We start from the raw sequence: 27732 nt of genomic DNA, 5'->3' as shown, positions 1-27732 counted from the left end.
CAGCAAGATGGCAGCCACCTACAAGGCAAGAGAAGAGACCTTAGAATGAAATCTACCTTGCAGGCACCTTGACCTTGGACTTCCTGACCTCCAGAACTGTGAGAAATAAATTTCTGTCGTTCAAGCCACCCAGTCTATGGTATTTTGTTATGGCAGCCTGAACAGACTAAGATATATGATATGTTAGATTATGATAAGTGCTAAGGAGAAAAAATAAAGCATAAAATGGAGATACGATTTTTTGGGGGGAGGGGAGGGAGAAAAGGTTTCGATAGAGTGGCCTGGAAAGGTGAATCTGGAGTAAAGATTTGAAAGAAGTGAGAGATTCAGATCTGCAGCTAGCTGAATATAGACCATTCAAGGCACAGAAGAGGAAGTGCAAAGGCCCTGGGGCTGGATTATACCTGGTGTATTTGAGGTACAGTGAGGGGACCAGCATGGCTGGAGAGTTGAGAACAAGGGGCGGAGTGGTAGGAGATACATTCAGAGAAGTAATAGAGGGGAGCAGATAATGTGGAGGCTTAAATGTTATCGTAAGAGCTTTGGCTTTTACTCTGAGTAAGAAGGGTTATCACTGAGGAATTTCTAGCAGAGAGTGGCATAATCTGACTGAGATTTTAAGAGGTTCACTCTACCTGCCATAGGGAACTCAAGGGGCAAAAGGGTGGCAGTAGCAAAACCAGCGAGGTGGTTACTGTAATGATCTAGGTGAGAGACGATGGTGGCTTGGAGAAGGATGGTAGAAATGGCAGAACCCAAGAGAAACGGTCCAAATCTGGATGTATTTTGGGAGTTAGGATACACAGGATTTGCTGACAGACTGTGTGTTGGGCACAAGACAAGGCACACAGTCAAGGAGGACTGAGCATCCAGAAGAATGGAGTTGCCATTACAATGAGATGGGTAGGACAGTGGGAAGAATCGGTTTCAGGAGGAAACGTCAAGGGCTTAGTTTTGAACTTGATAAGTTTTAAGTGCCCATTAGACCTTCAGCTGGAGATGTCAAGTAGAGAGGTAGATGTACAATCCTGGAGTTCATAGGAGAGGTCTGGCCTGGAGCTAGAACTTCGGAAGCCTTGAGATTGGATGAAATCCCCTAGATGGTAAGCTCAGGTAGAAAAGAGCAGAAGCCCAGGGACTGAGACCTAAAGCACTCCAAAGATTAGAGGTTGAGTTACAGAGCAACAAGCAAAGGGGATGGAGCAGAAGCAGCCAGAGCAGAAGGGAGAAAACCAATAGAAAGTGGTTTCCTGGGAGCCAAGAGAAAAAAGTGATTTAGGGAAGAGCGAGTGGTCACTTAACGTACAGCACTGCCGAGGAGCTCGAGTAAGATGAGGACGGAGAGCTAACCATTGGATTTCATAATGTAGGTCACTGGGTGATCTTGGTCAGAACAGTGATGAGAGTGAGTGCAAGAGGGAAAAGAAGGAGAGAATTTGGAGACAATGGGTATAAACAATTGCCCCAATATTTTAGTCCTAAGAGGAGGACAGAAATGGGGCAGAAGCAGTATCTGAGGGGAGACTCGCCTCGAGAGAGGGTTTTATTAATTTGGGGGATGGGAGAAATCTTATTTTAATGAGAATGACCCCCACTCCAGAATTAGAAGGTCAGCAGCTTGAGGGCAGGGACTTGGTCTGGGGCATCCCCATCACCTCCCACAGTGCCCAGCACAGAGTAGGCACTCAGCAAATATCGTCAAGTAAGTGCACGATCAAATGATTGCAGACGTCCGTGAGAGTAAACATCAAAGAGTCGAGTGGCAGGGCAAAGTGACAGGTGAGTGGAGAGGCAGTACCAAGTTAACCCAACAAGTATCTCTTGAACAACGGGCATGCTGACAAGCACAAGGCAGCTTCCACCTTTTGGTGGCACCCTGGCTTCAGTCCCGTCATTCCCGCCCCACTCCTGGCGCACCGAGCTCCCCGCCAGGGCCAGACAGCCGAAGCAGGGGTTGACGCGGCCCGACTCCCTTTGCCAGGAGGGCATGCGATGTCTCTGTAGTCATCTGTTCCGGGGAGAGGACAGGCTTTGGGACTGTGAGAACGAGGTGTGGCCAGACGAGACCAAAGCTCAGGAGGGTGCCAAAGGAGAAACCACTTCGTGTCATCACCGTTCTCCGGGCGTGGTCTGTCTGTGGCACACAGAGCCCACCGGCCGGCCCGCGCTGGCTGGATGCTAACTCGTAGCCTCCTGTATACAGCCCAGGCCAGGGAACAGCCAAGCCAGAGTCCACGGAGAAGAAGCCCCTGCCCGTGCAGTGCCCGGCGGCCTTGGCGCCTGGCCCACCCCAGCTGCTGCGTGGCACAAGCCCCACAGTGGCAGGTGATGGGTTGGCCCAGAGGGGCTGCCCCGTGGGGCCTGTAACCCCACTGTTGCCGGGAAGATGGCACGGCCCAGCTCTGAGCGAGCACACAGATGGCCCTCGGCAGCTTTCGGATGAAGGACTTGACAGGAAGGGCGAGGAAAGAATGCTTCCTTTTCCATGCCTCCCCTGCCACCACGCTTTATGCCCAGCCACAGCTCGGTGGGGGGCCGTGGTTGGTGGCCGGTGCTTGTCCTGGACTTGGAAGAAGACCCAGGGAAACCCCCGTAGCGAATTGGCAGCAACCTCAGACAGACCTTTTCCATCTCCTCACCTGGCCCCCAGAGACCCCACCATTGTGTTAGGTCTTATGAGTCCAAAAAATTGACTTCCACCAGCATTGACCTCATACCTGATCTGGGCCACATCCTGTGTGTTTTCTCAAAGTTGTGACTGTAGTACTAAATATTACAATTCCTCCTCCTCCTCCTCCTCCTCCTCCTCCTCCTCCTTACTCCTCCTTCTAATTGCAGCTAACACATACCGAGTGCCTACTCTGGGCCAGGCCCTGAGCTAAGCACTTTGCATACCGTGTCGGTTGTAGTCCTCATTGCAGCCCAGTGAGGTGAATACTACTCTCGTCTTCAGTGAACAAGAGAGATTCAAGCTACGCAGGGGAAGAGTTGAGACCGAAGCCCGGTTCAGTCTGACTGCAGAATTACATTCTACGTGGGTCTCTATGACAGCATCCGGGTGCTGTCTTAGAAATGTAAGACAGGTAGTCTCATCCCGTGGCTTCCTGTCATACTGAGAATTTAACCCAACTTTCTTCCTAGGCCATCAGGGCCTGGCAGAATCCAGCCTTTGCCTCTTCAGCCTTGTTTCATTCTCCTCTCCCCCCTGCCCCTGTGAAACCTGTGGAGAAGGCTCTGGAACCGTAGCAGCGTTCTGTTCTTGGTACATCTGGTGGTCTGACTTGGGTGCTTACTCCTGCTTCCAGGGAGATTTCCCTTGGAAAATGCCTCCCACCGTCTAAACAACCGTCCCAGAAACCCTGTATCAAAAGGTGGAAGCTGCCTTGTGCTTGTCAGCATGCCCGTTGTTCAAGAGATACTTGTTGGGTTAACTTGGTACTGCCTCTCTCGCTTGTACCGTAAGATCGTAGAAGGTTGACAGCGCCCCAGACCCTGTCCGGCACCGAGAAGCGTGTGATGTTCAGAGGTGAACTGAGGCCCAAATTCTTGGCATTTGGGTGAGACAGCGCCGTATGTCTAGGGGAGTACTGGAAGAGCACCAGCCTAGGACACATATGAATTACATCTTTGTCGAGCTCTCTCACTTGCTAGCTGGGAGACCTTAGATAAATCCTTCCAATTCTCTATGCCTCGATTTCCTTATCAGTCAATGAAAGTAATAGTAAGAGTAATAGCAATAATCTCTGCCCCTGACTCATATATGTAAAGTAACAGGTTTTCTTGGGGCCATGTCCTAGTCTGTTCCTGCTCCTATAACAGAATACCATAGACGGGGTGGCTTTGAAACAACAGAAATGTATGTTTTGCCATTTTGGAGGCTGGGAAGGTCCAAGATCAAAGTGCTGGCGGATTCAGTGTCGGATGAGGTCCATCATCATCTTCTCACTATAATGTCATGTGGCAGAAAGGGGCAGAGAAACTCTGTGGGGTGTCTCTTATAAGGGCACTGACCCCATTCCTGAGGGCTCGAGCCTCATGAGCTGATCACCTCCCAAAAGTGTCACATCCAAATGCCATCACACTGGGGATTAGGTTTCGACATAGTAATTTGGGGTGCATACAAATATTCTGTCTATAGCAGGAAGGTTGGGTAGTATTTTTTCAAGTTAAAAAATATTGCTACCATTTTGTCCAAGTGTTATACCATTTTTCCTCCCACTGGGCTACATGCTACTTGGGTCCCTTTGCTTGTTACTGTTTAGTTTTGTGGTAGCGGACCCTCACCCTACCTCCATTGTCCTACCTTCCCCCTCCTTGAAGGTATGAGGTTCCCACATACTTGATAGTCCACGAAACATAATCTTCCCATGTCCAGAAAGGAGTGTGGGTGCTTGGTGGTCTGGTCCCTTTGTGTCTTCACAAATACTGAGCACCTCCAATGTGTTCAGCCCTGTTCTAGTCAACTGGTGATCACGCAGCACACACACACAAAACCCCCAGCCTCCACAACCTCGCTTCTGCAGTATTTCTGCCCTAACGCACAGTCTTAATCTCACCATGCGCTAACAGCAGACAAACTTTGATTGAAGGAAATGATCACATAATTGGCCTGGAGTTGTCAAGTTGTCAAGATTATGGAAGACAAAGACCAAGGAACTGTCGTAGATTAGAGGAAGCTAAGGAGACATGGCAACAAATCTGAATCTGAACTCCTGGATTGGATCCTGGCATAGCAGAAGGACACTAGTGAGAAAACAGAGGACATTTGACTAAGGTCTACAGATGAGTTAATAGTGTTGTATCACTATTAATTTCCTGGTTTCAATACTTTTACCATTATTTTTTTTGAAAGGTTTTTTTTTTTTAATTTATTTCGAGAGAGAGAGAGCGCAGGAGGAGGGACAGAGGGAGAGAGAGAGAGGATCCTCAAGCAGACTCTGTGCTAAGCACAGAGCCTGACACAGGGCTTGATCTCACAACCCTGAGATCATGACCTGAGCCAAAATCAGGAGTCGGACCCTCCACCGACTGAGCCACCCAGGCGCCCCAATACTTTTCCCATTATTATGTAAGTTGTTAATACGAGGGGAAGTTGGGTAAAGGGGATACAGCAACTCTGTGTTGGGTTTACAATTTTCCTGTAAGGTCTAAAAGTGTTTCAGGCAGTTTGAAAGCAAGCTGGCAGGCACAGAAATGATAAATGCCAAGAGAATACGGGCAGGACATGGACAGTCTCTGCTACATTTCCTGAATCTCAGTGTCCTCATCTGTCAATTAGACCCAATAATTATGTATCATTATTTATTCTCCTTATTAAAGAATTTGCAGAGGAACCCTGCTTTTGAAGTATTAGAGAAATGTAAGCTCTAAACATTCAGTTTTGTGATAGAAGCTACAAAAGAGATAAAAAGATCATCACTTCATCCTCCAGAAAAAAATTGTTTAATAGAATTATTTCAAAATAAAAAGTTAAAAATATCCCTGCCTTCCTGGGTCTTAACCTTTTGGGAGGGAGAGAGGGTGGGAGAGAGGGAAAGAGGGAGGGATAATAAATAAAACAATCAGTTAATGGTATCGTATATTAGAAGGCAGGGAGTGCTATGGAGAGAAAGAAAGCAGAAAAAGGCAGATAGGGAGGAGGAGAGGGGCAGCTTTAAAATGGTCATTTGAAGAAAAGACTTTAAAGAAGAGAGGGAGCAAGAGCTCCAAGAAGGAGCACAGGAGTCAGAGGGAGTGGCCAGTGCAAAGGCCCTGAGGCCTGACTGGTTAAAGGAACAGTAGAAAACCCGGTGGAGCTAGGGCAGAGTGAGCAAGGTCAGTGTGCCTCCTTCTGGGGTCTTAACGATAACAGAAAGAAAGTGGCCACAGGGCAAGGGTCAGGGGCGTTAAACAGTAGACACCAAATAGAGGTTTCCAGCAGAGTCACAGAGGACAGAAATGTGAAGGGAAGGGAAGAGCAAGGAAGTGCAATCGCTGGGGTCTAGAATACCTGTCCAATTTCTGGTAAGGAACCAAATCATTAGTAAGCCCCATAATAAGGCTCTGAGTCTCCCGTGCTTTGCTCCTCTCCAATCACTGAACTCTAATTAATGCTGAGTGTGGCAGTAAGACCACAGCCTGAGACATCTTTACAATGTCGCCTTAATGAGAAGCGTCATCGGGAGCAGAGAGGGGTGGGCTGCTTTTTCTTGGACTAATTAGTGCGACTGATGAAAAATCCAGAACCTCGTTCTGGTTTGGTGTATGTTTATTTTCGATCGTCCCCGAGTCATTCTGTTAGCGTCATCTGGGTGTTCGAGGCCTGGGAACATATGCACTGAGCAGAATGCAGGCAGCGATGGCGCACGGGAAGCAGCCCCCTAGTCTGATGTGTGGCCTGCAGAAGACAGGCCAAGTACCAGAGGGGTTCCCTGGAGGCTCCTCAGCTCGCAGCCACGGCCCAGGATGCTTCCTCTTCCAACTGTGCAGAAGCAGAAATGCACACGGGGAGGCCGGCCTGGCTGCCCGGGGAGGCTTGTAGACAGCACTGGTGTTTGGGGACCATTTCAAGCCATCCGGAGGTCTGCACGCGTGTGTTGGCCTAGTCCTTCCAGTGTTACAAAGACTGGACAAGAAGACGTAGCGGATAGTATCCTATGAAATGTAAGACATCGCATATGTGCAAGGTGTTACTATTGTTGTGTTCCACAGGGGGCGGGGGGTAAAGAAAGTAGACCTATGGCCATAGCATTTGTTCTCTGGTTCCCTGCTTGTCTAGTGTTATAGAGGGACCGTCACCTTCCTTTTAGAAACAGCACTTACCATTTGGAGCCCTTAGGATGTGCCAGGCACTCTGGTACATGCCTTGTGCGCGTTATCTCTTTTAGTCCTCACAACAACCCCACGGAGTAAGTACAGTTGTTCCGTTTAAAAGTTGGCTAAGGGAGGCTCAGAGATGTTAACTTATGCAAGGTTGCACAGTAAGTGGTGAGAGCCACTTCTGTGCAGGAGACCCACAGTGGGATTCTGGATCCTTCTCTCTGCACTCAAGTGCCTTTTAAATTCAAGACGCACATGCCCCAGTGTGGCAGATTTGGGTTTCCAAGAGGGAGGGCGTCAACTTCATTCTTCAGGCTCCACACACAAGGATGGCTGGAGAAGGAGAACCTCAAACAAGTGGACCACTCCAGCTTGGAGTGATGCTGGGCAGGAGTGGGCACTTGATTGTTTGAAGAGGCGCTATGGCAATATCTGGCTTCCCAGCTTGAAAGACTGGGCCGGGGACAAGTGACAGACCAACGCTGAATTCTAGAAATACCCAGGGTAGCAATCACCAGCTTCACCCTGTCTTTGTGCCAGGGAGGAAACTAGAGATCCAGAGCAGTGCTGAGATTCGCCCAAGGTCACACAGCTCATTAGAGCTGGCGGCTGCAGTGGGACCGTGATCTTTGGCTCCCAGTTGGGAGCTTCCCCCAGCCCCCACTCTACCCCCACCAGCCCCCCAGATTCCATGGGCAGAGAGGAGCCATCTCCTTGGGAGTGGAGCCATTGTCTGGATAGTGGCCCTCCGTGTGGCCCTGGGACCTGCAGCCCCAACCTCGCTGTGCACCCTTTAGAAGTGCCAATTCTCAGGTCCTCCCCTGGACTTCCCGGGGCCGGGGCCCAGTAAAGTGTGCCCTAACACACCCTCTTGGTGACCCTGATGCATGCTCAAGTTTGAAAACCACTGGTCTAGAAGGAAAGGCAAAGCGCCAAGTGTTACAGATGTCGACATGCGTTTGGAGCATGACAAAAGGGTCGTCTTCGTAGGGAGGGAATAAGACAAGGCCTGCAGCTCTCGAGCCACTCCTGCAGAGCAGTGTCACCTTGAAACACACATGACGGTGACAGATAAACACACACAGACCGGGAGGGAGAGTGTAGCCAGCACTTGTTCATCCACATGTGCGTCCGAGTTTTGCCAACTCAGCAATTCCAGAGCCGTGCCAGCTTTCCACTCGCTGCTGTGGAGGGTGCGTCCCTGCCCTTGGAGGAACCACCGTGCAGGGTCAGAGAACCTCCGAGTTGGGAGGGAGCGCGGAGATGACCTACCCCTTCGCCCACCTCTGCCACATCCCTGGCGACCCACGTGACTGGCACTCTTTTGGCTTCAGCGTTACAGGGCCACAATAATAGTGAGCTCCGCTTCCTGGAGGACAGGGTAGAGGTGGGTAGGAGGAGGAAACACATACAGGTAGCTACACGGAGTATAAGCGCTGGAACCCGTGCCATGAGAACCCTGAGCCGGAAGGAATGAATTTTAGCCCTGGGAAGTCAGGGGAGGCTTCGCAGAGGAGGTGCTATTGGAGCTGGACAAGATTTCAGCAGCCTGGGCCAGGGGAGGAGGAAAGAGGGTGGTTGCCATATTTCCACGAACAAAAATACAGAGGCACAAAAACGCTGGACACATTCCATGAAACCTATTTAGACAGGCCTAGTAAAGGGGACATGCTCAGGAGTGCGACTTCTTGCCAGCTGCCTGACCCTAACCTTGGGCAAGGTACTGAACATCTCTCGGCCTTTATTTTTCCCTACTTGGAAAATGAAAGTAATCTACGTCACTGGGTTGTGGGAAGGAGTAAACGAGATAATGATACGAAGTAAGCTAACACAGTGGCTGGCTCATAGCAAGCACTCCAGAGCATACGTGACGGCCTTGCTTTATACGGAATAGCAAACGAGATGGTTTGCCAGGAGCGCTGGGTGTGAGCCTGGGAGTGGTGGAGGTAAACTTCGGGACCAGGTTGTGGCAAGGGCTTTGAATGCCAAGCGAAGGATTTGGGGTTTTTATTCTGAAGGCAGGGGATCTGTATATTTGGAGGGTTGAATTAGAGCAGGGTGATAGGGGAGAGGGGGAGTTAGGGGTTATCAGATGGGGGAAGAATCAGGTTCAGAGCGGGGATATTTGAATTAGCGTATGTCTGAATTCTTCTACTACATATAAACCTGAGTTGTGGTTGATGGAGCCTGAAATGTGTAAATGTGTGTGTGTGAGTACATATGTATATATTAAATGTATATGTTTTAAAATGTATCGATGTGGGGGCGCCTGGGTGGCTCAGTCGTTAAGCGTCTGCCTTTGGCTCAGGTCATGATCCCAGGGTCCTGGGATCAAGCCCCCCATCGGGCTCCCTGCTCTGCGGGGAGCCTGCTTCTCCCTCTCCCACTCCCCCTGCTTGTGTTCCCTCTGTGGCTGTCTCTCTCTGTCAAATAAATAAAAATCTTAAAAAAAAACCAAAAAAATAAAAATAAAATGTATCCATGTGTAGGGGAGCTGGGTAGCCCAGTCAGTTAGGCATCCCACTTTTGGTTTCAGCTCGGTTTGTGATCTCAGGGTCGCGGGATTGAGCCCTGCATTGGGCTCTATGCTCAGCACGGAGTCTGCTTGAGATTCTCTCTCTCTATTTCTCCCTTTCCTTCTGCCCCTTCTGCTCGTGCATGCTCTCGCACTCTCTCTCTCCCTCAAATAAATAAATAAATCTTTCAAAAAATGTATAGATATGTAAAATGTATATCTATACATATATTTAATATACATATGAAATAACTAGAAAATGAAAATTGATGGTTGGAGAGAACATTAGCCAATTTTTTAAATAGTTTTAATGTGAAAGACAATCCCTTTGTTAGCTTGAGTTAAACTATGTGAAACATCATATTCGATGAAAACATTTCCCAAAGCTGGCCTTTTCGTAAGAAAACTTGAGATCTGTGCAATTCACACATACTTGATAAATTTAAGCACATTCTGTCTTACTGGCAGGGACAGAAATCTGCAATAAGACACAGAGTCCTCTGATGACAGACGATTAGAAGCAGCAATGGCGATGCCCATGGGGTCCAAATTTAAGGACATTTCTAATGGTTGTCCAGAAATACAAATAACCTCCATTTGTACTTTGGTGATAACTAGAGTCTTCTTTAGTTCCCAGTCAGGATGAACACACTTCAGAACGTTCTCGAGTCCCAGGCTAGAGGGAATGATCTCATTTGGCACATCATTGAGTGCCTGCAAAGAGGAAAGACACTAACTGCTCACAAATATTTTGCCATTGACTAACTGCAAAGATGTATCTGTGAAAGCAATCCATCTGAGCAGGCTAGTTCCCTCAAATATTGAAGAATATCAATACCAACTAAAAGCAAGTCGATTTGTCAGGCATTTACAAAGCAGCTCTGAAGCCAAATGATCTCCTTCCTGCCTTCACCTTTCTTTCAGAATATACGCACCAACACATCCAAGTGTGGACTCAGCCTCCTCTGTTGGAGCCTTCTCAGATAAAGCTTTCTTGGGCTGGAGGGAAGCAGATGTTTGGGTGGGAGGCCGTGCGGGAGCGCTGGTGGCCGTGCTGGTTCGGTGCTGGGGAAACAGTTCTGCCCCGAGCTGGCTAAATATCATGAACTGTTGCTCAGCTACCTCTCAGACCTGCCGGGCTTTCCCCTGGGCCTGCCACCCGATGTCAACAGAAACAGATCCACGGAAGCAGTTAAGCTGACCCGTTGGACTGACCCAAATTCTTGGAGGAAATACAAAAGCCTGCCGGCTCCTGGGATTAGCTTCGCTTTTGCTCCCCATCTGCACATTACCTTCTTGTCCACGGCAGCCCCAGCTTGCTACGGCTGCTCACCTCAGCAGCCGGCTTTCCGAGCCAAGAGAATTCGAGAACAGTCTAGTTAGGAGAAAGCGGTCGGCCCGCCCGAGAGAAACTTTGTGGCCAGACCAACAGAGAGATGCGGCCCTCACCTTCATTGATTTGCTGTGTTCCCGGTGTCCTTTCCCCGCCATCTGCCCTGGCCCTTCTGCAGTTCCAGGGCACGTAGCCCACTTGTCAGATGAAGCTGTGTGGAGAACACGGCACAGCGTGTATACCGTTCGCGGCTTCGTTTTTTTTTCCTAAGGAGAAAGGGGCTGTGCTGAGCAGCTGTTGGGGACGTAGGAGGATGGAAAAATGAATGTTTTGTTTCCATTCAAGAAGTGGCACCGCAAGGCAATGGGGAAAGGCACAGGCAAACCTCCTAGGTGGTTAGTGATGTCAGAACTCAGATTAAAGGACACGCCAGGGGGGCGCCTGGGTGGCTCAGTCGTTAAGTGTCTGCCTTCAGCTCAGGTCATGATCCCGGAGTCCTGGGATCGAGCCCCGCGTCGGGCTCCCTGCTCGGCGGGAAGCCTGCTTCTCCCTCTCTCACTCCCCCTGCTTGTGTTCCCTCTCTCACTGTGTCTCTCTCTATCAAATAAATAAAATCTTTAAAAAATAAAAAAAAATAAAAAAATAAAGGACACGCCGGGGCTCACTGCATGGCCCAGAGTTCCTACCCCTATGATACAAGGGCCTCACTAGAGCACGTGGGCTCTTAGCCCTCGGAGTGTATGTGCACAGCCCTCTCCCTCAGAGGGTCTGGCGTAATTGGTGTGGGGTTAGAGCCCCAGCACTGGTACTTTTTAAAAACTCTCCAGATGGGAAACAACATTGCCATAAAGGACATCATTGAGCCAATCGGTCACGTTAGGATACGGGCTGTTTATTAGATAGTATTGTACCAGTGTTAAAATTTCTAAACTTGATAACTGTACTATGATTAGGTAAGAGACAGTCCTTGTTCTTAGGAAATACACACCTAAGTTTTTAGGGGTGAAGGGCATGATGCCTGCAACTTACTCAAATGAATTAGGAATTAAAAAAAAAAAAAACCCACAAGAAAACGTAGGGAGGAAGGCATAAAGCAAATATGGCAAATGCTAACATTTGGTGAATCTGGGTGAGGGCTCACCCTGCTGACGAGAGTTCTTTGTACTATTCTTAGAACTCTTCTGTTCGTTTCAGATTATTTCCGAATAAAAAATTCTAAAGAACAACAACCACCACAACAAAACACAACCCAAAACATCCAGCTCCCCAGATGAAATAATGTACAACCAGATTTGGAAACCCTTGGATTCAGAAAAACAGAGGGAACAGGGACCTACGATAGATAGGTGACAATAAAGGCTTTTCTGAGCCACTGTCCCTGGTTCACGGGCCACACTTGGCGTGGCAAAGCTCGAGGACTGAATTATCCAGGCATAAATCTGTCAGTCAATCAGCAAGTGTTTTGGAACCCCATACTCGGGGCTCCGTACTGCAGGAGAAATTTTCCAGATGACGTAGGGTGGGCATGCGAAGCTCCACAGATTGGCAGCCCATCATCCATCTTGACCTCTTGACCATGGCAACTCCCTGTCAGCCATGTGATCTGATCCTGTGAGAGTCACTCGGATCCGTAGAACACAACAAGCATAAACAAAGGCTTGCGGCAAAGGGAAGGGGTGGGGGGTGTGAGGCAGTCTCTTCAAAAGCCAGCCCATGATACAGGTCATGGGAGAATTTCAGCCCCTCCCAAGCGGGTGGTATCTGGCGCCGAGCTGAGGCTTTTGCAGAGAACAACGTAGTTCTGACGAGGTGTCAAGGTACAGGCTGCTGGTTGTGGCATGCTTTGAGTTTGTTGCTTCTGCTGTGAGAGGAGCCAAAATGTCTTTCCCCTGATGGGAGCAGATGGAGAACAGCCCTTGCCTCCATCAGAATTTTCTAGACCTTGCCTCCTTCCCTTCCTGGTGTTAGCTCCTTTTCCCTCCGCCTGCATGCTGTGATAGTGTTTTTTCCAGATGTTGAATTAGAAGCTAGCTTGTGGTTTGTAGCTCCCTTATTTGTGTCCAAATGAAGGCCAGCTGACATGGATGCCCAGCAAGAGGCAACAGGGCTTTCCTGAGCACTCAGCCCCACAGGAGTCTCTGGAAGACAAATGAGAATTCTAGGCACTGGAGTTGGTCAGACCCGGGTTGGATCATAGTTTTGCCATTGAATCGCTGGGTGAGCTTGGGCAAGTTACTTAACGTCTCTGAGCTTTAGGTTCCTCGGCTGTAAGATGGGGCCAATATTAGTATGAAATTCAGAGGGTCGTGAGCATTAAATGAGACAGAGAGCATAGCAAGTGTGCAATAGGTAGAAGATAGCCATTCATTTGATGGGTATTTATCGAGTTTCTTCTATGTATAGTCGAAGAGTGGTTCAAATCTAGTCCGACCCTTCTTGCTAGTTGTTCCAAACCTTGGACGAGTTACTTTGTTTGACCTCTCTGGGTCTCTTGATTTCCATTGCTCTTCAGTGAGGCTGGTTTAAATTAGTAACTTGCAGGATTGCTGTAAGGAAGAAAGAAGGACAGGCGTGTCAAACACATGTCGGGCACATAGAAAGTGCGTGGCCAAAGCAAATTATTGTAATTGTTGCGGTTACTATCTCCATCAGCTCTTCTCAGAGCTCCTTCTTATTATGAGTGGCTTCACTTAGCAACCAAGCACTCTTTAACTTGGTCCTTTGCAGACTTCCCCCATCTGCGTTATCGTGGCCGCGAGGGCAGAGGCCATATCCTTTCTACTGTTCTGGTGTCTCCATGGCACCTGGCGGAGAGGAGGTGTTTGGTGCATGAAGCAGATGCACACTCTGTAAGCGAGCACAGCCGTCGGCCAGCTTCACTGCCTGGGTTTGAGTTTCAGCAGGTCCACTTCGCTTACTTAGCGAGTAACTTCGTAGCAACACCTGGAACTTCTTGAGCCTCCGTTCTCTCATCTGTAATATGGATGTGATAGTAATTCCTACCTCTGGGGCTCGCTGTGGGGATTAAAGCCCGCATCTCATGGGAGCCTAATAAAGACTAGGTGTTACTAGTGTCATTATTATCCGAGAAAATTCCTGCAGTCAAGGATCACAGGAACTATTTTAAGAAATCTCTCTCACGCATGCATGCACTCTATCACACACATACACACACCCACACGCCACTGCCACCACCACCGAGAGCGGGCAGCACAGAGGAGACAGGTTATAAGTGAGACACACATAAACATTCGTTGCCTATGAGAGGCTCTGTGAACCCCAGGCGAGGGCCAGTGTCTGCATAACATTCTCTCTGGAACTGTGGTGCCGTGCACCCCTGAGCTTTTTTTATATTGAGGTAAAATTCATATAACACACACTTAACCATTTTAAAGCGAACAACTCAGTGGCATTTAGTACCTTCACGATGTTGTGCTACCACTACATCACTCTGGCTGTATCTAGAGGAAGGCAGAACTCATTCACTTGCCACTCCTCCTGTCACTGTTCACTCCCCACATTGTTCTTCCCTCCCTATTTTCCCAGTTGCCCCCTCTCTCTCTACCCCTCTGCTCTTTGGAGCAATGGGGTAAGTGTCTCTGACTGGCATATATGTTTAGGGAGAGTGGGGGTGTTGGCCCACTGGGAAGATGCCAGACCCAAACAGTGGCACTGGTGGAGTGTGGGTCCAGGCTGGCGAAGTCACTTTTTGCCACTGCTGAAAGCAAGCAAAAAGCACAGTGGCAACTGTGCATTGTTGCCTTGCCTTCTGGTGGCCCCAGGGGCAGCAGACAACATGAAAGGGATTATGACCAATTCTGGCCTCGAAGGACTGCGGTCCCTTTTGTTACCGCCTTTTCCATTTTTGGGCTCCTTGCCCTCATGAATAAATTTGCTCTGTATCAAAACATCTATTACAGAATAACCTTGGCAGGCTCTACCACCTCACAAAGATCTACTTGGTACTTGTACTTGGGAGCAAGAACCACATCCTCAGTAGTTTTAAAGATGAGAATAGTTTATAGGTACTGAATTCTTTCTGCGTGCCAAGCGCTGTGCTCAATGCTCTATGTGAGTTTTATTTCACTGAAGGCTTCTTACAGTGTCTCTGGGAGGTAGGCGTTGTTGTTACTTACTTTTTATAGATGAGCAAACTGAGGCATGGAGCTGGTCAATGACTTGTCCAAGGCCACATAGTGCGTCAGGAACAAAACCCATGTTCTACCCCACTAAGTAATATCGTGTCCCCATAAATCTCAGCCTGGATGTTAATTAGTTGGTTGAATGGAAAACAATAATATGTAGCAACCACATACTGTAGCTTCCTTCATTCGCTACCTGGATTTTAGTCCTGGCTCATGAACTGCCTAGCTTTATGACTTTGGACAAGTCATCTAACCCCTCTGAAACTATACTTTGGGCAACTTTCTTGTCTTATCTCCCTCAGATTCGTGGGTATAAGATAATCATACAGGGCCATTTCTGCAAAATGTAAACTGCCATGTCAATGTCAGGAATTGATATCACGCAGAATGGCTTCATGGGCACGATAACCGTAGGAAGCTGTAAGTTCCCCTGGCTAACTCAAATCCTGGACAAGCCATTCTCATTTCTGTTCTTCATGGCTGTGGGAACTTTCAAGCACCGGCCATCTTCCCTGAACTCCGTCTCTGTATCTTCCATCAAGTATAGTTTGAATAGCACTGGGGAACTCTTCAGGCTTTGGTCCATTAAGGGATTCGACTCCCAAGGACAGCTTTCTTAGAAGACTCCAGCTTATTCCATATTTGCAAAGCCACAGCCTTCCTATCACAGAGGCTGTGGTGCAGATTAGCTTGAGACAACAGGTCTGAAAATGCCTAGCACAGTGCCAGGCGGTGCCTGCCTCGTAAATGGGTGTTCAAAAGATGGCGATGACTTTTTGGGATTTGGGTTGTTATTCTCCAGATGGGGTGAGGACAGAATGAAAAAGGGGAGGGAGGCCGCTGCAGGGGGCAGGCAGTTTGGGCAATTGGGACTCTTTGGCCACTGGGCTTGCCAATTTCCCGATTCCTTGAAATGAAGGCGTGATTTTGAAACATGGCTGCCTCGTATTCACCCAGGAGTGGTTTGTACACAGGGCTGTGTCTGACTTCCCATGAAAGTTACTTTTATGTCCCAGAAATGTTGGGAAGGGGCACGGAGATACAGCCTAGTTCAAGGCCTTCCTGTTCCATCACACTTTGCTCCTTACTTCTCTGGCATGCAAACGATTTAGCGGCAAAGAAGGCAAGAGTCTCTGAGCAAGAAATGACCTTTGTTATCTTGCAATGAAGACATGAAGGACAGGGGCACCAGAAAAGCCAGGGAAGCGGTGGAAGGGAGCAGTCTTCGAAGTCCCATATGAAGTTTTTAAAACTTTACACAGTCAGAAATTATAAATGTTGTGCATGCTCAGTGCCATCGGTGAAATAATGGACAGCCATACAGAGGAAAGTGAGCAATATGCTCCTCTATCTGTCCCCTCCCTGCATAGTAGGCAGTAGTAACAGCCTGGGTCTGAATCCTCCTACAAACTTCCTGTGCACATGCAAATATGAGCAGGCGTGGAGCATATCAGTTGGGGATCGTGCCATTTGTACTCAAATGGGATCATGAGATACACATTTCTCTGCAGCTTGACCTTTGCTCTTAAGAGTACATCACAGATGGGGCGCCTGGGTGGCTCAGTCATTAAGCGTCTGCCTTCAGCTCAGGTCATGATCCCAGGGTCCTGGGATCGAGCCCCACATCGGGCTCCCTGCTCCGCGGGAAGCCTGCTTCTCCCTCTCCCACTCCCCCTGCTTGTGTTCCCTCTCTCGCTGTGTTTCTCTCTGTCAAATAAATAAATAAAATCTTAAAAAAAAAAAAAAAAAAAAAAAAGTACATCACAGAGCTTACAGCACAGCAGTAGTAATAGATCTGGCTCATTTCTTCCAAGTGGCTGCATAATAGTCCCTAATAAGAATATACCAGGATTTATTCAGCCATTCACCTATTGATAAGCGCTCAGGTGGTGTAGAACTTTGTGGTCATTCCCCTGAAAAGGGGCAGCATCCTCATATTTACCAGTGTGGAGGGGGAAGATTGTTGGGTCAGAGGGTTTTAATTTACCTATAGGAAGATTGCTTGGCCCATATTCATAAATAGCGTTCTGATTCTCTCATTTTATTATCAAAAAGTGTATTGTTCATCTGTTAAGCAGATTTCATTTGCCTTCTCAATAGTCAATGTATTGCCCCAGAGTAAAGGGATTGAATTGAAAGAGACTTGTAAGGAGTAGGATAGGATCTTCTCCTCTGTGGGATCCCAGACAGCGGTGGTTTTGTTTTAGAAAACTCCTGGCTGGACCCATACCATTTTCAAGGCATATAAGATCTGTATCAAAATACTTTGGCATGTATACGATACTTGATGCTTTTTAAAGCAGTTTATTTAATTCCACCCTTCCAGCAGCCTTGTGTGGCAGGAACCACTCTCCTCATTTGTCAACAGAGAGAATTAAGTCTGGAGAAGTAAATGACTTGTCTAAAGTCACACGGATAATTGGCAACAGGGTTAAGCCTTGAATTTAGGAATCCCCATCCAGTGTTCATTGCACTTGGGGATGAGGGGTATAACATGAGATCTTAATTCCATTTCTCATTAGGCCTCTGCTTGAGTCTTATTTAGCCCAGCCCAATTTCTCTTTGACCCTAGGCATACAGATCTATGCTTCTTCCCATGGCTGATTTAACACTGATTGAGCACTAGTAATGTGCTAGGTGCTCTCGAGACCATTGAATTAAATCCGGTTGCTGTCCTGCAGCTCCCAATCTCAATTTGTTGGAGCCCGGTTTAAAATAGTTATTGCTCTGCACAGACAGAACAGACTTATGAGAACATTTCTCCTCTCTAAGCTTGTTTCTTGCCATTTTTCCTTAGGACCCCCAAGGGAATTTCTTGTTGTCAGATATGAATATCCAGTAACTGGTCTTTGAGTAGTCCTGAAAAATAGCTCCTTATTTTGCCCGGCTTGCTCTCTTGAAGATGAATGTGTCAGTTTGTGTTCTCTTCCAGAATAACAAATAGAGTCAGAAGTGCAGAGTCTGAAGAGTCAGAAGTGCAGCTCATCCAACACGGAATGGTTTGAGGCTCATTGGAATGGTCTCTCCAGCCCCACAATTTTCCTTCTCAGCTGAAATGCCCTTTTCAGAGATGTGACCCCTTGAATCCTTCCTGACCTTCACATCCTGTCAGTTATGCTATAGTGACCACGCTCTGTGTATGTTCTTTGGAATGTTTTGAACATCTATTCTTTTTTTTAACCATTCCCACTGCCATTGGCATTGTCACCTTAAACAGTTACAACAAGGTCCCAGCAGATCCCCCTATTTAGTATCATCTCTGCTAGTCTACCTGAAAGTCTACTGACAGAATTCTATTTCTGAAACACTGTTCTGGGCCTGTCAGACCCCTGGTCAAAAATGATAGCTGGCTTTCCATTTCTTGGAGAAGTACTTTTTACAGTCCATTTGTTTATTTGTTTGTTTGTTCTTTGTTTTCCAGGTAGCAGGGGGATGCTTTTTTCAAGCAAAATATTAGGTAGTTAAAACCCCAAAATGAGAAACAGATAGAAGTAGACATGCTTTAAAAAATGTAGATATGCTTCTAGGGCGCCTGGGTGGCACAGTCTGTTAAGCGTCTGTCTCTTGATTTTTGGCTCAGGTCATGATTTCAGGGTCCTGGGATCGAGTCCTGTGTGAGGCTCAATGGAGAGTCTGCTTGAGGATTCTCTCTCTCTCCCTCACCCTCTGCCCCTCCCCACCATGCTCGCATGCATGTTCTCTCTCTTAAATAAATAAATGAATGAATAAATAAATAAATAAATAATCTTTTTTAAAAATGTAGATATGCTTCAGTTGAAGTGAGGAGGGAGGACCCAAAGCCTCCTTTCTTCTAAGGGCCATCATGAAGACCACTGGCCTACTTAAGAGGGTCATACCCCTGAACTTCGCATTCAAGATTGCACTAACATGACCCTGACTTGCCTTTCCCATCAGACTTCCAACTCTTCCCCAAAGGAACCCTTTGCTCCAGCAGTTTGATATGCTCTCTCTCTTGCCTACAACTGGGCATTCCCCACTCTTTACCTTTTGCTCACATTGCTGCCATGCCTGAAATGCCCACTGCCGTTGTCTTCCTGTCTGAATTGCATTCACTCTTTGAGCACCTGCTCTAGCCCTGTTTACTTCATGAAACCTTCCCTGGCTACCTTGTTTCACAGAGACTCGCTTCCTGGGGCTAAGATGATTTGATCTTACGAACAAAAAAATGGAGACAGAGGCTGTTCAGCTGATGATGTGATCATTAAATGGGGGCCAAATTTCCCTGAGTCTGTGTCCTGGCCCTGCTACTTGTTAGCAGTATGATTCTAGTTAGCATGCCTCAAGTCCCTCATCTGTAAAACAAGAAGAGTAATAGTACTCATCTCAAAAGGTTATGTGAGGATTAAATTGTGTTAAGCTCCTAGCACAGGGTTTGGCAATTGATAAATATTAGTCAGTAATTGATAAATATTAGCTGCTAGTAGGCAAGTCCAGACATGAGATGATGAAGGTCTGAGCTAAGGAAGAGGCAGTGGGGTAGCTACTGGGGGCAGAATTGTTGGGAGGTCTAAAGGTAGGGAATTGTACAGAATAAGGTAGACGAGTATGCACACCAGTGGAAGGGGAAGCAGGTTGCTCCATCACCAGGTGGGGAAGGAGCCCAGTGAGGTGGTTTCCCCCAAGGCTCCTGTCAGCAAGGCTCAATTGTCACTGGGTTGAGTAATCAAATTCAGCAACCTTGAGTACCTCAGCAAAATTCTTTTTCCAGTTACCTAGGAGGTAAAAGGATAGCCATTAGGGGTTGGGCCATAAGACAGGATGTGTTGGAGGGGTGAATATAGAGCATGAGGCCCTGTCAGGAAGAGGAGCCTCTGTGGCAACAGGTGGGGGCATTGTGCCAGGCAGAGCATAAACCGTCTATAAATGTTAGCTGGTATCATTAAGAGTGTATTAGCAGCCTGGGGCAGGGAGGAGGAGTGCCCGGATAACTGAATGGAGGCGTGGAAAAGCCAAAAGAGAAACTTTGATAGTTTGCCTACTTAAAAAGCGTGTGTGCATGCGTGTGTGTGCGTGTGTATGTGTGTGCGTGCACACGTGTGTGTGTGTTCACACATGCATGCACATGTGTTAGAGTACAAAGGGAGAGGTCACAAGATCCAAAATGCTTTTGTTACCAGGGAGATAATTAGCTGTTTGAATTCTTTAAATGAATAACCATTATTCCAGATAGAAAGGAGGATCACAGATATTACTATTCAGTGAACTCTTTTGGGGCAAAAGGGCCATTACTCATCTTTCGTGCACATCATCAGTTCTTGTTCAATAGTGGTTGTTTCATGTATAGTTATGGAAGGAAAGAAGGAAAGAAGGAAGGGAGAATTGTGATGATTAAAGCACCTGCCCCAGGGACTCTTGGAGATAAAAAGGAGTTTATGACCTGTTACTTTTATTCTGAAATTGGTGTTTCTTTTGGGACTCACGATACTGAATAGTGAAAATTCAACAAAGATAGTGATCCCTGCTTTGGGCTGGAAATGAATAGGAGTTTGGCATGGGAAAGAGTAGAGGCTAGACCTGGATTTATTTTTACCTCCTGGGAGTGAGATGAGGGCAGTATATGGCTCCAGTCCATTCATTTTATGTACCAGCTAATGAGATCCAAGTCTGCTCTTCAGGTAAAGGCAAGGCAAGGATAAGAGCTAAAAGCCAAGTCAGGCATACAGAATCAATAAACATTTATTAAACACCTACTTTGAGCAAAATAAGCAAATGTTGAGTACCTACTCTGTGTAAACACAGCAGAAGTTATGAATGGTTTCTTACCCTGGGGAGCTTACAATCTAGGTGAGAACTCCAGGCTAATATACCTAAAGCAATAATGAATAATGCAAGTCAGATGAAAATTCAGTCAAGCTAACATTTGTTAAGCACTTGCTATGTGCCATGTATTGTAGATTCAATGATTAATAATAAGTACAAACAGGTGATGTCAGCAAGATGGTGGACTGGGAAGCTCCAGGCCTCATGGAAATGTCAAATAAGCACTTAAGGACTGACTAAAATAACTTGATAGGAACTCAGTCAGAGATCAATAGCAACCAAGCAAAGGCCCAATCAAGAAAAAAAACAAAACAAAAAACTACATTCAAAATCGTAGGAAATTTCGTGACATGGAAATGTCATGGTAGGAAATTTCATTTTACTCACCCTTGCCTCATCCCCCACCCCTACCCCCCCAGTGAGGTGCAGCATGGTCAGGAGAAATCAGCCAAATTCCCAGTGCCCTCCCTTGGGACAGAAGTAGCAGAGTAGAACTTGTTTGCAATGTCCTAGTGTGCCTATAGGCTACCCAAGGAACTGGTTCCTGTCTCACCTGACTCAGAGTTCAGATGGGGAAATGGCAGCATAGGTTGAATCTCAGGTTGGAAGCCATGGAGGCAGTGATAGTTGCTGTGAGAACTGAAGAAGAACTGCAGACCTGTGAATGCCTGGGAGCACGAGATTATGGGCAGAGGAATACAGTGAATATCTAAGGGCCCAAAAAGAAGAGGTGAGACTCCTTGAGAAATTAAGACATTTAAAAGCACCTGGAAGAAATAAAAAAAACAAGGCCATACATACACAAGCCCAGACAGGATGCATGCCCAGAAGAAACCTGAGAAAAACCTAAAAGCCTTCACCTTGGACTGATTCCAGGTCTCAGGGGGCTGCTACTTAGTGAAGGTCTTCCATGCTAGTCTGCAGAGACTGGACAAGGTGGCTGCCTTTTCAAATGCCCAATTATCTTTTCTTTTCTTCTTTAAGATTTTATTTATTTATTTGAGAGAGAGAGAGAGAGACAGAGCATGAGCATGAGCAGGGGGGAGGAGGTAGAAGGAGAGGGAGAAGCAGAATCTTCACTGAGCAGGGAGCCCAATGTGGGGCTCTATCCCGGGACCCTGAGATCCTGACCCAAGCTGAAGGCAGATGCTTAACTGACTGAGCCACCCAGGCACCCCTCAAATGCCCAATTTTCAAACAAAGTTCACAAGTTGTACAAAAACAAAAGAAACACTGGCCTGTTAAAAGGAACAAAATACATCTAGTACTTAGCAGTTTCTAGAGCTGTCCCTGAAGAAACACACACACCCATCAGGCTTACTAGACAAAAAGTTTAAAACAGCTATCTTAAATGTGCTTAAAGAGCTAAAGGAAAATACAAAGAACTAGAGGAAATAAAAGTGCTAGGGACTGAATGGTGTCCCCTCTCCTGAATTCATATATTGAAATCTTAGTCCCCGGGGCGCCTGGGTGGCTCAGTCGTTAAGCGTCTGCCTTTGGCTCAGGCCCTGATCCCAGGGTCCTGGGATCGAGCCCCGCATCGGGCTCTGAGCCTGCTTCTCCCTCTCCCACTCCCCCTGCTTATGTTCCCTCTCTGGCTCTGTCTCTCTCTGTCAAATAAATAATTAAAATCTTAAAAAAAAAAAAAAAATCTTAGTCCCCAGTGTGATGGTATTTAGACAGGGGGCATTTGGGTGGCAATTAGGTTTATGAAATCATGTGTGTGGGGCTCTCCTGCTGGGATTAGTGCCTTCATAAGAAAAGACACCAGAGAGCTTGCTTGTGCTTTCTCTCTCCATCTCTCTACCATGTATGTACACAGCAAGAAGGTAAGCCATGAAGATAGTTCTCATCAGAACCCAACTTTGCTGGCACCGTGATCTGAAACTTCCAGCCTCCAGAGGTGTGAGAAAATAAATTTCTGTTGTTTAAGCCACTGATTCTATGGCATTTTATTAAGGCAACATGAGCAGACTTAAACATCAGAAAAACAATATATGAACAACGTGAGAATATCAACAAAGACATAGAAATTATTAAAAAGAACCAAACAGACATTCTGAAGCTGAAAAATGAAATAAATAAATTGAAAAATTCACTAGAGGATTTTAAAGGCAGATTCAAACAGGCAGAAGAAAGAATCAACAAACTCAAAGACAGATTATTTGGTGTTATTTGAAAAATCTGAGGAGGCACCTGGCTGGCTCAGTCAGGAGAGCATACGACTCTTGATCTCAGGGTCATGAGTTTGATCCCCACGTTGGGCATAGAGATTACTTTTAAAAAGGGAAAAAAACACAAAAAGTCTGAGGAGGACAAAGAGAAAAAAGAATGAATAAAAGTCATCAAAGCCTAAGGGACTTATGGGCTACCAGTAAACAGACCAGTATGTACATTATGGGCATCCCTGAAGGAGAAGAGAGAATGAAAGGAACAGAGAAATTATTTGAAGAAATAATGGCTAAAAAATTTCCCAAATTTGAGGAAGGGCATAGATATACAAATCCAAGAGTCTAAGTAAACTCCAAGTAGGATAAACCCAAAAAGACCCACATGAAGGTACATTATATTCAAACAGCAAAAGGAGAATGAAAAAGAGTCTTGAAAGTAGCAAGAGAGCCTCCTCTGGGAGCGGGCAGTCGGCGGCCCAGCTCAGACTTGCGCCCCTCGGTTCTGAGCCCGCGCGCTTTCAGGGGGTGCACGGACAGATTGAAGCCATGGCCATTCTTTTTGCAGTTGTTGCCAGGGGAACGACTATCCTTGCCAAACATGCTTGGTGTGGAGGAAACTTCCTGGAGGTGACAGAGCAGATTCTGGCTAAGATACCTTCTGAAAATAACAAACTAACGTACTCACATGGCAATTACTTGTTTCATTACATCTGCCAAGATAGGATTGTATATCTTTGTATCACTGATGATGATTTTTGAACGTTCTCGAGCATTTAATTTTCTGAATGAGATAAAGAAGAGGTTCCAGACTACATATGGTTCGAGAGCACAGACAGCACTCCCATATGCCATGAATAGCGAGTTCTCAAGTGTCTTGGCTGCACAGTTGAAGCATCACTCTGAGAATAAGGGCATAGACAAAGTGGTGGAGACTCAAGCCCAAGTGGATGAACTGAAAGGAATCATGGTCAGAAACATAGATCTGGTAGCTCAGCGAGGAGAAAGATTGGAATTATTGATAGATAAAACAGAAAATCTTGTGGATTCGTCTGTCACCTTCAAAACAACCAGCAGAAATCTTGCACGAGCCATGTGTATGAAGAATCTCAAACTCACTATCATCATCATCATCGTATCAGTTGTAAGTTTTTGTTATTTTAGTGTATTATTTTATTTTTCAATCTTTAAGAAACTGGATGCTGGAATTCTTTCTCAATGATTAGCTGTCCTGTGAAATCACTCCAAAATATTGTACTTAAACTCCATCTTCCTGAATGTTTATATGTAAGGAATCAGGCAAGGCATTCCAAATATTCCTGGATATTTAATGTTTCTGTCATCCCATTTGAAATGGGATTCTTTTAAAATTACATTTTGTAATTCCATATTTTCTAATTATATTTCTATTTTCTAGCTGATTGCATGCTCCGTTTCTTTATTTCTGTTTTTTTCTAATTGATCTGTTTTTGTGTCTGGCAATTTTGTATAACTCTTATTAGTTGTAATAGTTTGTCAGTTTATTCTTCTGTATTCTGATTCTTCTGTCAGGAATCAGCAAACGTTATGTAAAGTGCCAGATAATAAATATTTTATGCTTTTCAGGCTGCAAAAAAAAAAAAAAAAAAAAAAGAAAGTAGCAAGAGAAAAGTGACTTGTAATAGATAAGGAATTTCCCATAAGACTATCAGCAGATTTCTCAGCAGAAACTTTGTAGGCCAGAAGATTGAAGGATGCTATATTTAAAATGCTGAAAGAAAAATAAACTCTCAACTGAGATTTCTATATCCAGCAAAACTGTCCTTCAGAAATGAGGAGCATATTAAGACATGCTCAAGACAAACAAAAGCTGAGGGAGTTTATTCTCACTAGACCTGCCCTAAAAGAACTGCTAAAGGAAGTCTTTCAAGTTGAAATGAAAGAATGCTAGACAGCCATTTGAAGCCATAGAAAAATAGAAAGTTCTCCAATAAAAGTAAATGCATGGACAAATACAAAAAACATTATTGTTGTAATTTTGATTTGTAACTCCACTCTATATTTTCTAAAGGATTTATTTATTTATTTATTTATTTATTTATTTATTTATTTATCTTTAAAGAAGGAGGGGCAGGGGAAGGGGCAGAGAGAGAATCCCAAGCAGGCTCCATGCTTAGCAGAGAGCCTGATGCGGGGCTCAATCTCACGACCTTGAGATCATGACCTGAGCTGAAATCAAGAGTTGGACACTTAACTGACTGAGCCACCCAGGCACCCCGGGGAAGAGCTGAGTTTTAGGGCAAGGTTTAGTTTTGTCAAATCCTCCCTAAATCCTCCTCTCTTTTCTCTACATCTATCAAAAGACTGTAGCAGAATTCCCACCTTCATGTTGAGGAGGAAGCCTCCCCTCCCCTCCTCCTCAATCCTTACCAGTGTTCACTGAGGAGAAACTTTGTGTAGAAGGGTGACAGGATTGATGTGTAAGAATTATTGGGAATCTGCCGTGGGACCAAAGAGCAAGACTGAGAAGATCCAGGAAGCTTTTTAAGAGAGGGGGTGCTTATTTCAACTCAACAGTTGTTAAATATTAGATTTCCAGGGCGCCTGGGTGGCTCAGTTGGTTAAGCGACTGCCTTCGGCTCAGGTCATGATCCTGGAGTCCCAGGATCGAGTCCCACATTGGGCTCCCTGCTCGGTGGGGAGTCTGCTTCTCCCTCTGACCCACGCCCCTCTTGTGCTCTCTCTCTCTCTCATTCTCTCTCTCTAAAATAAATAAAATCTTCAAAAAATATTAGATTTCCATGCTCCCCACCAGAATTTTCACATGACACTCAGTTTGAGAGCTAGATTCACTGTAGAATTCATTCGCCTTTAAGATTCTAAGAAGATTAAACTTCCTGGCTATCTATGTTGGCTAAATAGATGGACAGGTGGATGAATGAAGGGATGCTGGATATGTGTGTGGGTAGATCATGGATGAATGGATGGGTAGATGTTGGAAATAGAGCTGAGGAGATGTTGGATGGATGGATGGATGGATGCATAGATGGATGGAGAACTGGACTGAGACAAAGGACAAAATCTCAAGTTGATCTGCTTGTTTCCTGACTGTTTTTGAAGTTCAGATAGACCTGCCTCAAGACATCATGAGACACTTCCTGGTCATTTCCCACTTTTTTCATTAGGTTTTAAAAGTGCCCAACAGTGGTGCAAATGCTGCATCTTAACTTATTTTCAATACATTTGAATGACATTGATTCTCACTGTGAAACTTTAAGCTACATTACAAGTCAGTTTGTAGTCAGCTGAACTCTCCATTTTCCTGTGATTCGGGCAACTGGTAAACACCTAACTCCATGGAACCCATCTTTACCCTTGTCCCAACCAGACTACAAAGTGAATAGTGATATGGTCAAAGAAAATTGTTTGAAATGGCTCATCCATTGGAAACAGGACATTTCACTCATTAGCATGCACAAGCAACCTAAACAAATTGATACCTACCGTGAGACAAATATAGCATAAGCTCCAATATTTTGGGAGCTCACAGTCTAGTGGGAGAGATACATATGTGTAACAGGGAACTGGAATACAGTAAGTGAGTACTAGATTCAAGTAGATAGAAAGGGCTGGAGGAGCCTAGAGTGGGTGATTAACTTCTCTGACTGGGTCAGAGAAGGCTCCTAGTAGGAGGGAAGTACTAGGAATCCCTGGAGGCCAACCCAAGATTAGGCTTCCTCCCATTAAGTAGAGAGAGGGAAAACAATGAAAGGCTTCTCTGAGTAGAGAACAAAGTAGCACAATGTATTTTAACCTTTTCCCATTTACACTGGTCCATCATCTTGCTCAGTTCCTGTAGTGGCTATAAATGTCTATGGCCGAAGCACTTCTGATTTCTGAACACTTGGTGAACCAAGTCAGAGGTGGGATCAACTTTTCCTTTGTTGTTTGTTTTTTTCCCTTGTTGTCATTTCTTTCTGCCTCTAATGCAACAACTGTCATTCTCAGCCTCCTTTGACTTTTCAGCAGTGGTCAGAACATTCTGTTATTTAGGGCTTGCTAACACAACCTTATTTTCAGCTTTGTTGTGCTCTTTCTCTCTCTCTCCTTCTCTCCTTCCCTCTATCCCCCTCCCCCAAGAGAATTTAACCATATAGTGATATGTGGATAGAATAATTCAGGGCTCCATGAACTTGGATGGGGGATAAAGTACATTTGTATTTTCATTAATCTCTAACTGAAAGTTAGCTTTTTCTGCAATTGCATTAGTTATGAGACCAGCAGCAAAACCTTATTCAGGATGTTAACAAAGAAGCTCATATATGACTATAGCCCACATTTTTAAAGAACATTATAGTAATATATTTATAATGTATTTTAATATTGTTGGGTTCCTTGGTAATCCTACATATTTAATTTTATACATTTAAAAACATTGTTTCTTAGAGGGATCTGTAGGTTTCATCAGACTGCCATGGAAATCTGTGGCCCAAAAATGATTGAGACCCAACATTGGATTTGTTGTAATTGATTGTTCTAAAAAGTAAGGAGTAACACATTTCTTTTTCACCACCATGTTGGCGTCTTTCATCCAGAAACTTGCCTAAGCTTGTAAACATTTGAATCAGTGCTCTTGAAGACCATTAAAACTGGGTTGCATTTGTGTAACTACAGGCAAAAAAGGAACATTATGTGAACAACTCTGGTTTTCAGCCAAGCCTGATTTTTTTAGGGCGCCAGACCTCTGGGTACAAGATAATCCATTTATTGCTTGACCTGTAGCCAGTGCTCTTGTTATTGTGGGAACAGTCAGAAATTGAGATTTGGGTGGCTCACAGTATTCCATTTAACCATTCTTCTTCCCTGGATGCCTCTGTGAACAATGTACTCGTGTAGATCAAGTGAAGATAGTGAAAAACAAACACGAGACTTCCCAATGCTGAGCCCAGGCTAGGCAAGTATTCACAGACATGTATTAGAAAAGAAGGAGGCATGGAGGACATGTACATTTCA

The 27732-nt window shown here is 45.7% G+C and overlaps 2 protein-coding genes across 3 annotated transcripts in view; both read left to right on the top strand.

Annotated features, from left to right (window-relative positions):
- PAK3 (p21 (RAC1) activated kinase 3) overlaps nt 1-27732 on the top strand; it is a 249900-nt gene that overhangs the window by 53080 nt on the left and 169088 nt on the right. The gene's annotated exons all lie outside the window — the stretch shown is intronic.
- Nucleotides 22858-24470, top strand: LOC116624686 (vesicle-associated membrane protein 7-like). The gene is given in 2 exon segments (XM_032392815.1): nt 22858-23496; nt 23498-24470. Coding segments are annotated over 2 exon segments (801 nt in total). The 5' UTR covers nt 22858-23160; the 3' UTR covers nt 23963-24470.

This window comes from Phoca vitulina, unplaced genomic scaffold (genome assembly GCF_004348235.1).
Source record: "Phoca vitulina isolate PV1807 unplaced genomic scaffold, GSC_HSeal_1.0 scaffold69, whole genome shotgun sequence".
Taxonomy (NCBI): domain Eukaryota; kingdom Metazoa; phylum Chordata; class Mammalia; order Carnivora; family Phocidae; genus Phoca; species Phoca vitulina.
The sequence above is the reverse complement of the archived record's forward strand: the minus strand, read 5'-3'. Positions and strand labels throughout refer to the sequence as shown.